General features: G+C 41.1%; 1 protein-coding gene across 3 annotated transcripts in view; it reads right to left on the bottom strand.

The window, feature by feature from the left end:
* LOC144500429 (U6 snRNA-associated Sm-like protein LSm1) overlaps positions 1 to 14,427 on the bottom strand; it is a 317,623-nt gene that overhangs the window by 133,161 nt on the left and 170,035 nt on the right. For all 3 annotated transcript variants that reach the window (XM_078223322.1, XM_078223321.1, XM_078223324.1), the window contains exon 3: positions 5,592 to 5,704. In XM_078223322.1, the coding sequence (XP_078079448.1) occupies positions 5,592 to 5,704 (113 nt within the window). The remainder of the gene's footprint in view (positions 1 to 5,591; positions 5,705 to 14,427) is intronic.

The raw sequence follows: 14,427 nt of genomic DNA, 5'->3' as shown, positions 1-14,427 counted from the left end.
AGGAGGGGTGATGATTTATGACTGAGGTGAGGAGAAACATCTTCACTCAAAGGGTTGGGAATCTTTGGAATTTTCTACCCCAGAGGGTTGTAAATGTTCCGTTGTTGAGTATTTTCACGGCTGAGATGGACAGGTTGCTGGATCTCTCTGGGAATCAAAAGCAGACGGGAAAGTGGAGTTGAAGTCCAAATCAGTCAGTATCCTATTGAATAGCAAAGCAGCTTCGACAGGCTGTGTGGCCTATTCCCGTTTCTTATGTTCTTTACATTGCCCATTTTGAGCCATATTGTTTTCACTGTGATCGTTGAAGGGACGATGAGGGCTGCAATTGCTGCTTTAACATCAATGTTTAAATATCAAAGTCAAAGGTCCAGAAATCTGAATAGCTAGCTATAACAATTGACACAACCGCAACCTGAAAATTCAAGGACATATTTTTAAATACTGAAAATATGTGTATTATAATTTGAATGAAGCAAATAAAGTGTGAATTTGGTGCTAAAAGTTAAATTATTAGGTTGAACCACTTTTGAGTTCGGGAGTCTTGCCCTACAGCCGTGTCTGTGCTATGGACATTTCCCCAATACATCCTTGCAGCTGAAACACAAACTCACAGATCCAGGCGACCACAATGCCAACCCTGATGCTCGACATCCTAATTCCACAAAGGGTGGGAGAGGTTTGGACGCAATCTTAGATGTGCCACCTCAACAAAGGTGCTCTGCACTCTCCGATCCGGTTTGCTGATTAAGCTCAACCTGACCTTCAGCAATGACCTGATGCCCTTTGACCTGTGATCCATGCCAATTGGAGAGAGCACATTGGAGGCTTCATTGATGATCAGGTGGTTATGCAGCAGCTTGCTTACTGGCTGTCTGCATTTTCCATTTTCACAAAGCTCTCTGTTAAAGCTCAAATGAAGCAACAGGAGCCAGTGACTCCTGCAGTCTCTCGTTAAAGCACAATGAAAAGCAATGGCTCCCATTGCACCTTCTCAAGGAAGTCTTGCTCCTTTCTCTCAACCCTGACTCCATTTCAACGTTGTGACTCTAAGCAGTTAGAGGGTGCCCCATGAAATGAACCTTGAGTGCAGCCCTGAGCTCCTTCCACACTGCCTCAAACCCTCCCATGCAGGGTCTTTTCCACTTCTGCTTTCAAACTGTGCTATAAGTTGGGGCTTTCACGATGGTGGCGCTGCATTGTTACTTTGAGACATTGGCATTTTTCAAGAGCTTGTGCATCATTATTTAACAAGAACTGCTCATGTTGTACACTTAAGAGTGATAACTTAGATGAAGTTACACTGCCACCAAAGCAAATCCTTGATCCAATTTCCCTGGCATGTGCCATGAATCTAACAGTGTTGCCTCAAACTAACCTAGTATATATATAAGCTATCAGAACAAAATTCAAAATCCTACCCTGCTCCCCACCACTGGATGATGCTGAAACACCAGCAAAATATGCCAGAGTATACAACTGGATGTGCGCAAGGCTCCCACCGCTGTGCCAGCACGTCAGAAGGAAGTGGTTCCAGGGGGGAAAATAAAATCAACCCACCATTTGATTTTCACCTCATGCAGTATTAAGAATCGGGATAGAAATAATTTTGCATTAAAATTGACATAGTGTATTGCAGAAATGCTAAGTTAATATAAATTGGCCACAAAAAAGACATATCCAAAATTTTCCAGCCATTCCCACTGGTGGGGTAGAAACATAGAAACTAGAAGCAGGAATAGGCCATTCGGCCCTTCGAGCTTGTTCCACCATTCATTTTGATTATGGCTGATCATCAAATTCAATAGCCTGATCCCCCCTTCCCCCCATTATCCTTTAGCCCCAAAAGCTATAACAAAGTGCTATAATAAATAGCTCTTGGTCTTTCAGTTGTGCCGATGGTGAACCCCCCACCCTGGGGTATCCCAGCTACGGAGGGTGCAAACAATAGGAAAACTCTGACAGCAGTGGACTGGAAGATTCTGCTGCCAGTTAACGGCAGGCCACCTTCGCCTCTGCCGCAAATTGCACCGCGTGGGCAGGATCAAACATTGTTGAGAATGGAATCCAAGTAAAAATGTAAGTGCCACAATAAAGTCCACAAAGATCTAAAAGTGTAACTATAAACCAACTGAAATATTCATAATGCTCTTCAATTTATCTGTCCTTTAAATCGGGTTTGATTTGGCTGTATACGAGTTCTAATGCTCACGTTAATTATGGCCTCATTGTTAACATTTAGCATTTAAGTCTGGTTAAAATCAAACAAAGCCATAAGTTGCATATAGCCATTTTGAATTTTCGTTAAAATCTACTGAAGTGCTTTCAAGTTAATGATGTGCCAAATTAATGCTCACAGGAAAATGATACATCGTATTTTCCTTCCTCCTACTTTCCTGAATCTTGAGGTCTTGGCCGTGATTGAGGAGGGAAGTTTATCTAGGTTACGTATGAAGAGAACATGGTGTAATCAAATACTCTGAGCAGACAGATAGATCTTGGAGTCTTAAAGTTCTGAACGTTCTTGGGAGTATTTATTTTGTACACTAATCCATCTTCTATCTACCCTAATCTCAAAGTCTAAGTTTTGATATTAACCTTTCCCATATAGTATGCATTTAGCTTGCACCATAATTTCAATTGCATCCAATGTTGCTTATGCATAGAATCCTATAGTACAGGAGGCGGCCATTAGGCCCATCGTGTCTGTACCGACCACAATCCCACCCAGGCCCTATTCCCGTAACACCACACATTTACCCTGCTAATCCAAATGACACCAGGGTCAATTAAACATGGCCAATCAACCTAACCCGCACATTTTCTGACCGTGGGAGGAAACCGGAGCACCCGGAGGAAACCCACGCAGACACGGGGAGAAAGTGCAAACTCCACACAGACAGTGTCCCAAAGCTGGAATTGAACCTGGATCCCTGGTGCTGTGGGGCAGCAGTGCCGCCTTTACTATTTTCCTTTTTTCAATATTCTTTCCCTTAATCATGACTCTGTTCAGTACTTATTGTATTGATGTTTTCTCCCTTATACCATTCGCAACTCCTCAGATACAGAGGCAGTCCATGCCCGTATGTAGCAACACCTAGACAATATTCAGACTTGGGCTGATAAGTGGCAAGTAACATTCGTGCTCTTCAAATTCAATGACCATTGAAAATAAGGGAGAATCTAACCATCTGCACTTGGCATTCAAAGACATTACCATTGCTGAATTCCCCACTATCAACATCCTGGGGGGTTACTGTTGATTAGAAACTGAACTTGACCAGCCATGTAGATGTTGTGGCTACGAGAGCAGAGCAGGTGTTGAGAATGCTGCAGAGAGTAATTCATCTCCCCACTCCCCAAAATCATCGCCAAGGCACAAGTCAGGAGTGTGATGGAATAATGCCCACCTGCCTGGATGAATGCAGCTCCGACAACACTCAAGAAACCCAATACCAACCAATACCAACCAGGACAAGCTCATTCTCCGCCACTGATGCACAGTGGCAGCAGTGTGTACCGTCTACAGAATGCACTGCATCAGCTCACCAAGGCCTTTTTTGGCAGCATCTTCCACACCCACAACCTTTATCATCTAGAAGAACAAGGGCAGCAGAGCACATAGAAACACCATCACCTTCAAGCCACACACCATCCTGACTTGGAACTATACTGTTGTTCCTTCACCGTTGCTGGAACTCCCAACCCCCCCCTCCCCCAACCACCTAACAGCACTTTGGATGTACCTACACCACATGGTGTACAGCAGACACATCACCAACATCATGCCAAGAACCATGGGGATGGGCAACGAATGCTGACCTTGCCAGAGATGCTCACATCCCATGAAAGAATTAAAAGGAAAAACTTCAAAAATACTTCTTGACTTTGACTAGATCACAGAACACTGTAGTACTGAAGTGACAAGTTTTAAAAATGTGGAATTAACAATTAATATTAAAGTGAAACAAAACATTAGCGTACACAAAATTGATATTAATCAATTATTTTTAAATTTTAGAACTGTTTTTGGCAACATATTAAAACCCAGGCAACTTTCTATTTATGTTTAGATCGATGATCAATTTGCAATATTATTTGTCCTGTGTAAATACGTCAATATTAAGAAACTGATAAGGTATTGAATATTGAATTTCAATTAAACCCCATTTAATACAATTTCAATATGGTTCATAGTATCCATGGCTCATGAATTTACAAATACAAATATATGATTTAGCTTCACTTTGAATACTTGTAAAATGGAATAAATAGACCTGTATAATAATCAAGACTAGTGTTTACACGACGGTGCCTTCTCATAGCAAAGCCCCTCAAAGCACTTAATTTGACTGTGGGCAAATGTAACAGTCACTCCTGTGTCAGACATCTGTACACCAATGAGATGAGTGAAGAGTTAGCTTGTGTTTTGGTGCTGTTGACTGAGGGAGGAACGATAGCGAGGACACTGGCCTTTAATCATCCTCAATTCTTGTTCTTTAATAGTGCCATGGGACCTGAGCACCCATCTGAGCCGGCAAAACACAGAGATTTGTTTAACATCTCACTGAAAGTGCAGCATCACCAGAAAATTTAACCTTGTCTTCAAATTGGAGCCGGGTCTCAAATTGACAATCTTCTGACTCAGTGATCATAAAACGTGACCAGCTGAGCTGATCTTTTTCTTATCTTATGCTTACTGTTAGTAATTCCAGACTGAGAAGTTTTTATGGCGGAAAACTAATGCGGAGATACCAGGACAAAAATGAAAAAAATATACTGGAGTGCATCCAACACAGCTCCATATCAGTTGTACCCAAAATACAATTGGATATGTACATCAGGCAGTCTCTGCCAGATTTGATCAGGCTGTCACGGGGGCGGTGCAGTGGCACAGTGGTTAGCACTGCTGCCTTACAGCGCCAGGGAACCGGGTTCAATTCTGGCCTCGGGTCACTGTCTGTGTGGGGTTTGCACATTCTCCCCATGTCTGCATGGGTTTCCTCCAGGTGCACCGGTTTCCTCCCACAGTCTAAAGATGTGCGGGTTAGGTTGATTAGCCATGCTAAATTGCCCCTTACTGTCAGGGGGACTAGCTAGGGTTAATATGTGGGGTTATGGGGATAGAGGGTTGTGGTCAGTGTAGACTTGATGGGTCGAATGGCCTCCTTCTGCACAGTGGGATTCTACAAAACAACTAGGTTTAGGTTTAGGGCCTGCTTTACATGTTGCGTTACAATAAATCTGCTGAACCTACAAATTAAACATGAAGGAAAGATTGGAAGTATTTCATATAAAGTTCAATTAAAACATATTCTAGCAGCAAAACTTGGCAAAAAACCCTAACAATATGATCGGGTGCAGGGATGCACATAAATAGCGGGTGTGGAGTGGATCACGTGACCTCTCAAGGCCTTATTTTCTTCTGAAGCAATTTCCCAATTAATTGCTCCATCTCTGCACCCAACGATAAGTGGAAGCTGGGTAAAAAAACAATTAACAGACCTCGTCTAACCAGGGCACGGAGATATCCAAGCACAACACCCAAATATTTTTATCTTACTTTGAAACAAATTCCATAACCAACTTACCACTAAGTCAAGAAAATTTATGTAGTGCTGAAGCTCAGGCTGCGCCTCGCAGAACTGACGGAAAAGTAGTCTTCCAATTGGTTGCTTCTCACAGAGGCTGGAATAGTCTCTTTCTACAGAGGAAAAGGGTGTCGGGATTGGGGAAGAGAAAAAAAACCAATAAAGTACTTGAGAAAATTTCCTTAATGTCATTTTAATTTATGCTTACATCTTATTAATTGTGACAGTAATTTTCAAAGGTTGTGAATGATGCACTTATTGCTCATCCACTCTGCGTGAAAAGGTGGATGATGTTCCAGGCATCATAGGTGGAATCTGATGCACTGAAAACACATAATCTGAAAAGGTTTTGAAAATTAATTCTACACTTTTGAAAATATTCTGCTTACGGTAAAGTACGTCATTTATTTTTACTTCCGGTGTATTTTCTTCATGACATTTAAGTATTTTGTGAACAGCACAGTGAAATATTATATTGCTCAACATTTTACAGGAACGCCACATTATGTCCATCAAAAGCATACAGGCCGCAATTTTATTTTCTTTATTCTTTCATGGGAGGTGGATGGCACTGGCAAGGCCAGCTTTGTTGCCTTTCCCTAATTGCCGTTGGACCGAGTGGCTTGCCAGGTCATTTCAGAGGGTAGTTAAGAATCAACCACGTTGCTGTGGCATAATTTTTTCTTGAAATCAGACAACGTTTTGGCCTCAACCTCCCCTTGTGGGAGAGTCTTGGACTCTCATTGTATATTATCTCAGAATAAGGGGTCACCCATTTAAAACAGATGAGGGGGAATGGCGTAGTGGTATTGCCACTGGACTAGTAATCCAGAGACCCAGGGTAATGCTCTGGGGACCTGGGTTCGAATCCCACCACGGCAGATATTGAAATTTGAACTCAATAAAAATTTGCAAGTAGAAGTCTAATTATAACCTCAAAACCATTATCAATTGTCATAAAAATCTGGTTCACTAATGTCCTTTAGGGAAGGAAATCAACCATCCTTACCCAGTCTGGCCTACATGTGACTCCAGATTATGGCAACACAGACAAAAAAGAAAGGAAGAGTAGCATTTACATAGTGACTTTCACAGCATCAGGACATCCCAAAGCACTTTACAATCCCGTGAGTGCTTCTAAAGTGTAGCTATTGCTGCAACTTAGAAGAGGAAACAGTCAGTTTGTCCACAGCAAGTTCTACAAACAGCAATGGGATAATGATAAGATGCTGAATGGGAGATGATACTGCCCAGGACACTGGGATGAACCACAGCTAACCCAATTTTCCTTTTTGATCAAATGTTGCTTATATATGCAGGTTATATTCTGACAGGCTCATGTCCCACAGTCGCCACTTCTTGCCTTCACATATCTTGAGATTCAATTTCAAAGCTATCATTGATGTATCAGCTTTTCCAGAGCTGTGTCAATTTTTGTGAAATTGTTCAGTGATATACTCTAGTTTTCTAGCTTGGCACATATGACTGTACCAGTCAGCTGGGCATAGCTATATATGTTGATGCACTGACACTTCATCGCTACCCTGGGGTGAAGAATAACTTGCTTTACCAGCAGATGATGTAGATTTTGCACAAATGCTACCAATGTGACATATGGATTTTAGTAGGCCTGCAGTCAGTACATTAAAAAAGCCATTTCCATCTGTGCTCCTTGTTTAATTGGATAACTTAATTGCAAGATTAATCATAGCCTTCTGTTTCAAACATGTGCACATGTTAAACAGGGATTTAAATAGCTACTTCCATGAATTTACCACCATGCCTCGGGTTAGTGTTCCAATAATGTGTGCTTTTTGGAACACGTGATGAAAATGCATCCAAAGACAATTCAACATGATCTATTTTTATGTGAAGCAATGAAACTTCAACCAATGGAAATGAAGTTTTCATTCAAGAGGCTTTGTTCCTTGATGACCTTGTATTTTACGGCCCAATAAACTCCTTCCCATAGCTGTTATTCCAGCAGCTATGAACACACAACTTCAGTAGCCAGGTATGAGCATAACAGTTAGAGAGAAAGACGTAGGGCAGGATTTTCCAGCCACGCTCACCCCAAAACTGGAAAATCCTGCCCGAGCTCAATGCATGGTCCGCCTCACACCACCAGCCCCCTGCTTCGATTCCCGTGGCGGGCAGGACGGGAACATACCCCCCACTAAAACAGTGAGCTCATCAGACCCATGGAAAAAGGACTCATTCTGCTCCAGAATTATTTAATTTCTCACATTTATAGTAAAAGGGATATGTACCTTTTCATAGTCTTCATCACAGCTTGGTATGGCTCCTGCTCTGCCCAAGATTACAAGAAACTACAAAAGGTCGTGAATATAGACCAATCCATCACGCAAACCAGCTTCCCATTCATTGACTCTGTCTACACTTCCCGCTGCCTCAGAAAAGCAGCCAGCATAATTAAGAACCCCACGCACCCTGGCTATGCTCTCTTCCACCTTCTCCCGTCGGGAAAAAGATACAAAAATCTGAGGACACGTACCAACCGACACGAGAACAGCTTCTTCCCTGCTGCCATCAGGGAATGGACCTACCTTGCACTAAGCTGATCTTTCTCTACAACCTAGCTAGGACTGTAACACTATATTCTGCACTCTCTCCTTTCCTTCTCTATGAACGGTATACTTTGTCTATACAGTGCGCAAGAAGCAATACTTTTCACTGTATACTAATACATGAGACAATAATAAATCAAATCAAGAATTTGCCCATCCTACAGCCTCATGTCTTCTGGAAGTAACTTGCAGTCTCCTAACTGTTAACTATGCTCCCTTTTTTTGCCATTTGCTCAAAATGTACAGGATGTGTTTGGTAACTGGTCTGGAGAAAAATATCCATTTAAAGCCCACGTTTATAAGGCAGCTTGATGCCTTGGGGGGGGAAACAAATTACACTGACGGCATTACAATGTACAAACTCATAAAACATGCATTTTTTTTGGATATTTAAAAAAAAATGTTTAAAATTTCTTTTGGAAACTAGAAATTTCAATTACTGGGCAAAAGCACAGATTGATTCACCTTTCCTGTGCATTTTTTATTAATGGTAGTTTTTTTGTTATTCATGATTTACTGCTATTTTACTCGAGCAAGACTGCTGACAGCAAAAGTATGATTGGAAAATTGTAATGACAGGAAACACAGTGAATATGTAAAATTGTGTGTTGCATACACAACTTGCAAATGTTACAGAGATAGATGGATTGATGGCCGTATATGCAGGCTCTGCATTGTTCCCAGATGAAAGATGAAATAAGTTGGATCTACATAAATTAAATTGACTGTGGTCCATAACCAAAATTATTCCCAGACCAAGTTACTGAGTAATATAGAATAAAAAGTGACGCACCTTCACAAGTTACAATTTGCAGTTAATTAATATTCACTAAATCAATGGGTGCCGTAAACAGTAAAAATGAGCTTCGTCTTGAGATATAATTCATTATTTTGCGATATATCAATGGCCTAACAGTCTGGAGCAAGTGTAGCAAGGTCTCAGATGAATTGAACTTTCGTTCCCGATTGCTTTAACAAAAGACATCTTTGTTCCTTGTCTATTTTAATGTAATTTTAAACTGCCTTTTTATAGCCCACCCTCAAAATGAAGTCACTCCCTCGTTAAAAGTTAATGCTTTGGGTGTGCTTGGTGCCGAAAAGGCACATGAAACTATGCTGCTCGGGTTAAAGTTCAAGTTCCTGCAAAACTTCATTTGCAGAATTAAAATCTTCCACAAGCCGACACAATTGGGCAGGGCAACAACATGTAATCGTTTTTCCCTCTTCCCACTTAACAGGTGCACGACAGCTGAAAGTGGGTCTATCACTAAAATTAACCTTTTTTTAAAAAAATGTGTGATCAGTCTTGAGCAACATGATTTTAAATAACTGAAAAAATACTATTCTGAACTATTTAATAGTTTCATTAGCATCCAGTAGTCAGAAGCGTAATAAATTACAATTCTTTTCATTTGAAACAAATTTTGAAAGATCTATTAGCACCCTTGAAGCTTAGAAAGTTAACTCAATTTGAAGGGCCTACCGTAACCATTCAAATCCCAATTTTGACCCGGGGTAAGACCAGTCTTATGGGCGGCTCCTGATTTGGGCAAATTGAACAGTGAATCAGCGTTAACCTTTGCTGAGAACAGAAAACGCAAGTGGTCTTGGGGAGAACTTACATTTAAAATTGCCCAATCTTTTGTAGTCCTTCAGCTGATTCCACCCAGATATTGCTAATGTAAACAAGTATCAACCCTACTCCCAAAAAAAACTCTGAGAGGCTGCCACATTATAAGGCCGGATTCTCTGACCTCACCCATAGTTGGAATTCTCCGGTCCCGCTGAAGCGAATGGAGATTTGGCTGAGTGCCAAAATCTCCATTCTCGCTAGCAGCAGATGTGACTGGCTGGAGAATTCTGGCCAATGTCTCTAAAAGGAACAAAGGATTTCAAGCTTCAAATGTCAAAACCCTGATGGTTATCCTTATGCCTCATGTTCAGTGTGAAAAAGAATTTTGTCCGAATAGTTTCTTTGATTAACCATTTGTGAACTGCTCCTAGACTTATTAATAAGTAATTCAATATCTTGTAAGAATGAGTAAGAATACACAATGACAATTGTGAGGTGTCTTCTTCTATATCGGACTCTAGGCCTGGGACATGATTCTAGCATACTCTGGTACCTGCTTAACACTTGGTTATTGGTACTACAGAGTAGGCATGTGGCTCCGAGGCATCATTCCAACCTCTCTGTTGAGATTCTAACACATGACTGACTGGTGTCAGTGATACAACATCATCTACATCATATATCAGCAAAGCCATCAGTTAACCCTTTAAACAACATCTCTCCCCCACCTCCCCAGTACTTTTTAACAGCAGTATGAAACTTTCTAATTAGTTACATTGTACTTCTGTAACTTCATCATTACAACTACAGATTCTTCATCCCTTCCTCAGTTTGGCTTGGTTTTTCAGACTTTTAAGTTTATTTATTAGTGTCACAAGTAGGCTTACATTAACACTGCAATGAAGTTACTGAGAAAATCCCCTAGTCGCCACGCTCCGGCGTCTGTTCGGGTGCACGGAGGGAGAATTTAGCATAGCCAATGCTCCTAACCAACACATCTTTCAACTATGGGAGGAAACCAGAGCACCCGGAGGAAACCCATGCAGACACGGGGAGAACTTGCAGACTCCACACAGACAATGACCCAACCAGAAATTGTACCCGGGTCCCTGACGCTGTGAGGCAGCAGTGCAAACCACTATGCCAGCCATTTCAACTATTCAATTTCTGTTAACAATTCTACACAGAAATAAATGCATTTAATTGTTTAGTCAGTTTTAAAAATTGTCAGAGACAATCCATTTTCTTAAACAACACGAGATGACGTGGAATTCTACGGGCCTAACGTTTGCTATTATGGTGGGTCGTTAAGTCGGGAAAAAAATCTCTCATTCATGAAATCCATTGAAATTCGACCTAGCGTTCATGAAGAATGAGGAAATGTCAACAAAGAACTCTATTGAAACTGCCCAACCAGATGGTAATTTTTTGTCTAGCCTACACCTGATGGCCTGTCAATCAAAGCAGTCAGGCAAGAGGTTTTTTTTTTGTTCCGTTCAAGTAGCCTTGCTGAGTTTGGGTTTCGCTCCTATGAGCATCATGCCCCATCCATTTCCCACTGCCAGCAGAAACTTGGATCTGTCAGAAAAGAGGACAGGACTTCTATATGTTTTAATGAGATTATCTTTTCTTGCTTCTAAACCTTGGAGAGCATAAGTCCATTCCACCGAACCTTTCCTGATCGATCAGCCCTCCAGCCCAGGAAGCAACCTACTGAACATTTATTGTGCCCTTTATAGTGAAAGTATATCCTTCCTTAGGTAAGAAGGTCAAAGCTATACATAGTTCTCCAGATGTAGTCTCACCGAGACCTTATAAAATTGTAACAATACTTCATTACTGATAGTACAATCCCCTTGCAATAAAGCTAACACAAACCATTTGCCTTCCTAATTGCTTGCATGTTAACTTTGTGCATAAGGACCCATAATTCCCCGAGTATCAATAATTCTGTCTTTAATTCTAAAAAATTTTGCTTTTACATTTTTCCTACCCAAATGGATAATTTCACATTTCCCCACAATACTCTATCTGCCACCCTCAAGCCCAATTACTTAACTGGTCTATGTTCCTTTGCAGCCTCTCTTCAGCTCTCGTCTAAGTCATTGATATAGATTGAAAATAGCCAAGGCCCAAGCAATGATACTTGTGTTACTCCAATAGTTCCACCCTGCCGTCCCAAAAATGTCACATTCATGCCTATTGTCTTTTCGGTCTGTTAACCAGTCCTCAATCCATGCTCTTATACTATCCCCAATCCCACAAACCCAAATCTTACGTAACAACCTCCTGCAAGGCATCACATTGAAAATATGCTGAATATCCAAGAATGCTACTTCCATCGGTTCCCTCACTGGTACCCTGCTAGTCAACACCCGCAAAAACTTAAACAGAATCATCAAACACAATTTTCCTTTCACACAACCATGGATGACTAACCTTGGTGACATGCAATCTGGGCCTACGGGCCAAATGTGATCTGCGGGCCTGAGCTACCCACCTCACTAAACAGTTTCTATTCTGGTTGCTTGAATTTTGCACACAAGATAATAATCTCATCACTGCTTTCTTATTGATCGAGAAAGATAATCTAAATCCATCTGTCACAAATTGGAGGAAAGTTTTCAACATTATTATTCATTGTAATTGTTTATCTATGAACTGCAGAGTTCTAAGTAATGCAACAAAGTTCTCTAAGAAGAATATTGGAGTCCTTTGCCCTAAATACTTGTAATATGAATCACAAACCACTCGAAGGACTACCAGAAACAAGAATAGTCCAACCACCCTTTCCCATCTTCTATATCTTTTTCAAGTTGCGTTAACAATTCCAATCAGGTTTCTTCTTCTGCAAGTCACCCATGTGAATAATGAGAGCTTTTCAGTTCTGCACTGTCAGCAATGTGCATGTACGCTGGAAAACTTTAGTCTGGTACCAGCCAAGCCAAAAATAAAACTTAAGGACGTTGGCGTGTGAAAATGAGCTCTGGTTCGATGAGATTCTTCTGTCGATAAGGAAGCAGGTCTGACAACTTTTAATGAGTTTATTTTTACACATCACCAATCCACATTTATTTTTAGACACCGCCACTCCCTCTGTACATCACAGCATTCAAGTCAAATACCTTAGTGCTTTGTTTGTCATGTGAAGAATCCGAACAGGTCAATGAATAGAAGAATATAGTGATTGTATCGACAAGAATTTCAAATTTATACACAAAATTATTTTTGCATGAAGATATGGCTGAAGTATTTCCGTCAGAATAATGGTGAGTTTAATAGTTGTTACTGCTCTTCATGTGCAAAAGCAACAGCAACTTTGAACAAGGTCAGACTATAAGTGTGAAAATCAAGAAGCTGGTATTGTAGATGCACTGCTCCATGGTTAGCTTCTCAAAAATGGCCTCTGACTGTCTGATTCCCCTGACTTCAGATGCATTGAACGGCATGAGGTTCCTGAACTTGTACTGTAGATACAGCTTAACTCTGTACCCTTTTAATGACATGGCAAGTGATATAATTACTGCAAGTCATAGAATCATACAGTGCAGAAGAGGCCCTTCAGCCCATCGAGTCTGCACCGACACATTAGAAACACCTGAACTCCCATCTAATCCCATCAGCCCCACTTGACCCATATCCCTGAATGTTATGTGTCAAGTGCTCATCCAGATACTTTTTAAAGGATGTGAGGCAGCCCACCTACACCACCCTCTCCGGCAGCGCATTCCAGACCATCACCACCCTCTGGGTAAAAGCTTTTTCCCTCATATCCCCCACCTTGAATCTATGTCCCCTTGTGACTGACCCTTTAACTAAGGGCAACAGCTGCTCCCTATCCACTCTGTTGATGTCCCTCATAATCTTGTACACCTCGAGTAGGTCACCCCTCAGTCTTCTCTGCTCCAACAAGAACAACCCAAACCTATCCAACCTCTCTTCATAATTGAAATGTTCCATCCCAGGCAGCGTCCTGGTGAATCTCCTCTGCACCTCCTCAGTTCTCTGTCATTGAATGTGAACTATTATAAGTGTGGAGCCTCATTCCTTCAGGTTTTACTTCTTGTTGGTATTTTAATAGAAAATAAGATGAACTAAATTTTTATTTTTTGCTCAGCACCTTTTTATTCTTCTCTCTCAAACCAAAATTTTACCCCCTCTATTTCTCAGTACCTGATTTGACATTGAATTCGCCCATTCTAACTTACTCTTCATTTTCCAAACCTCATGCTATTCATATGAACATACAAAATAAATGCAGGAGTAAGCCATTTGGCCCCTCGAGCCTGTTCCGCCATTCAGTAAGATCATGACTGATCTGTTGTTTTGAATTCCACATTCCCATTTATACCAGGTAACTTTTGATTTCTTTGTCGAATAATAACATATCTATCTTTGTCTTTAAAATATTCAATAACCCCCATCTCCACCACCGTCCGAGACAGAGTTCCAAAGTTGCACAACTTACAAGAGAAAAAATTCCTCCTCATCTCTGTCCTAAAAGGGCAACTCCTAATTTTAAAACAGAGCCCCTTAGTTCTGGATTCACCCACAAGAGGAAACATCCTTTCCACATCCACGTTGACAAGACCATTCAGGATCTTTTACACTTAAATCAAGTCACCCCTCACACGCCTAAGCTCCAGTAGAAACAGGTCCAGTCTGTCCAACCTTT

This window comes from Mustelus asterias, chromosome 11, assembly GCF_964213995.1.
Source record: "Mustelus asterias chromosome 11, sMusAst1.hap1.1, whole genome shotgun sequence".
NCBI classification, from domain to species: domain Eukaryota; kingdom Metazoa; phylum Chordata; class Chondrichthyes; order Carcharhiniformes; family Triakidae; genus Mustelus; species Mustelus asterias.
Note: the sequence above shows the minus strand (reverse complement) of the source record. Positions and strands in the feature narration are given on the sequence as shown.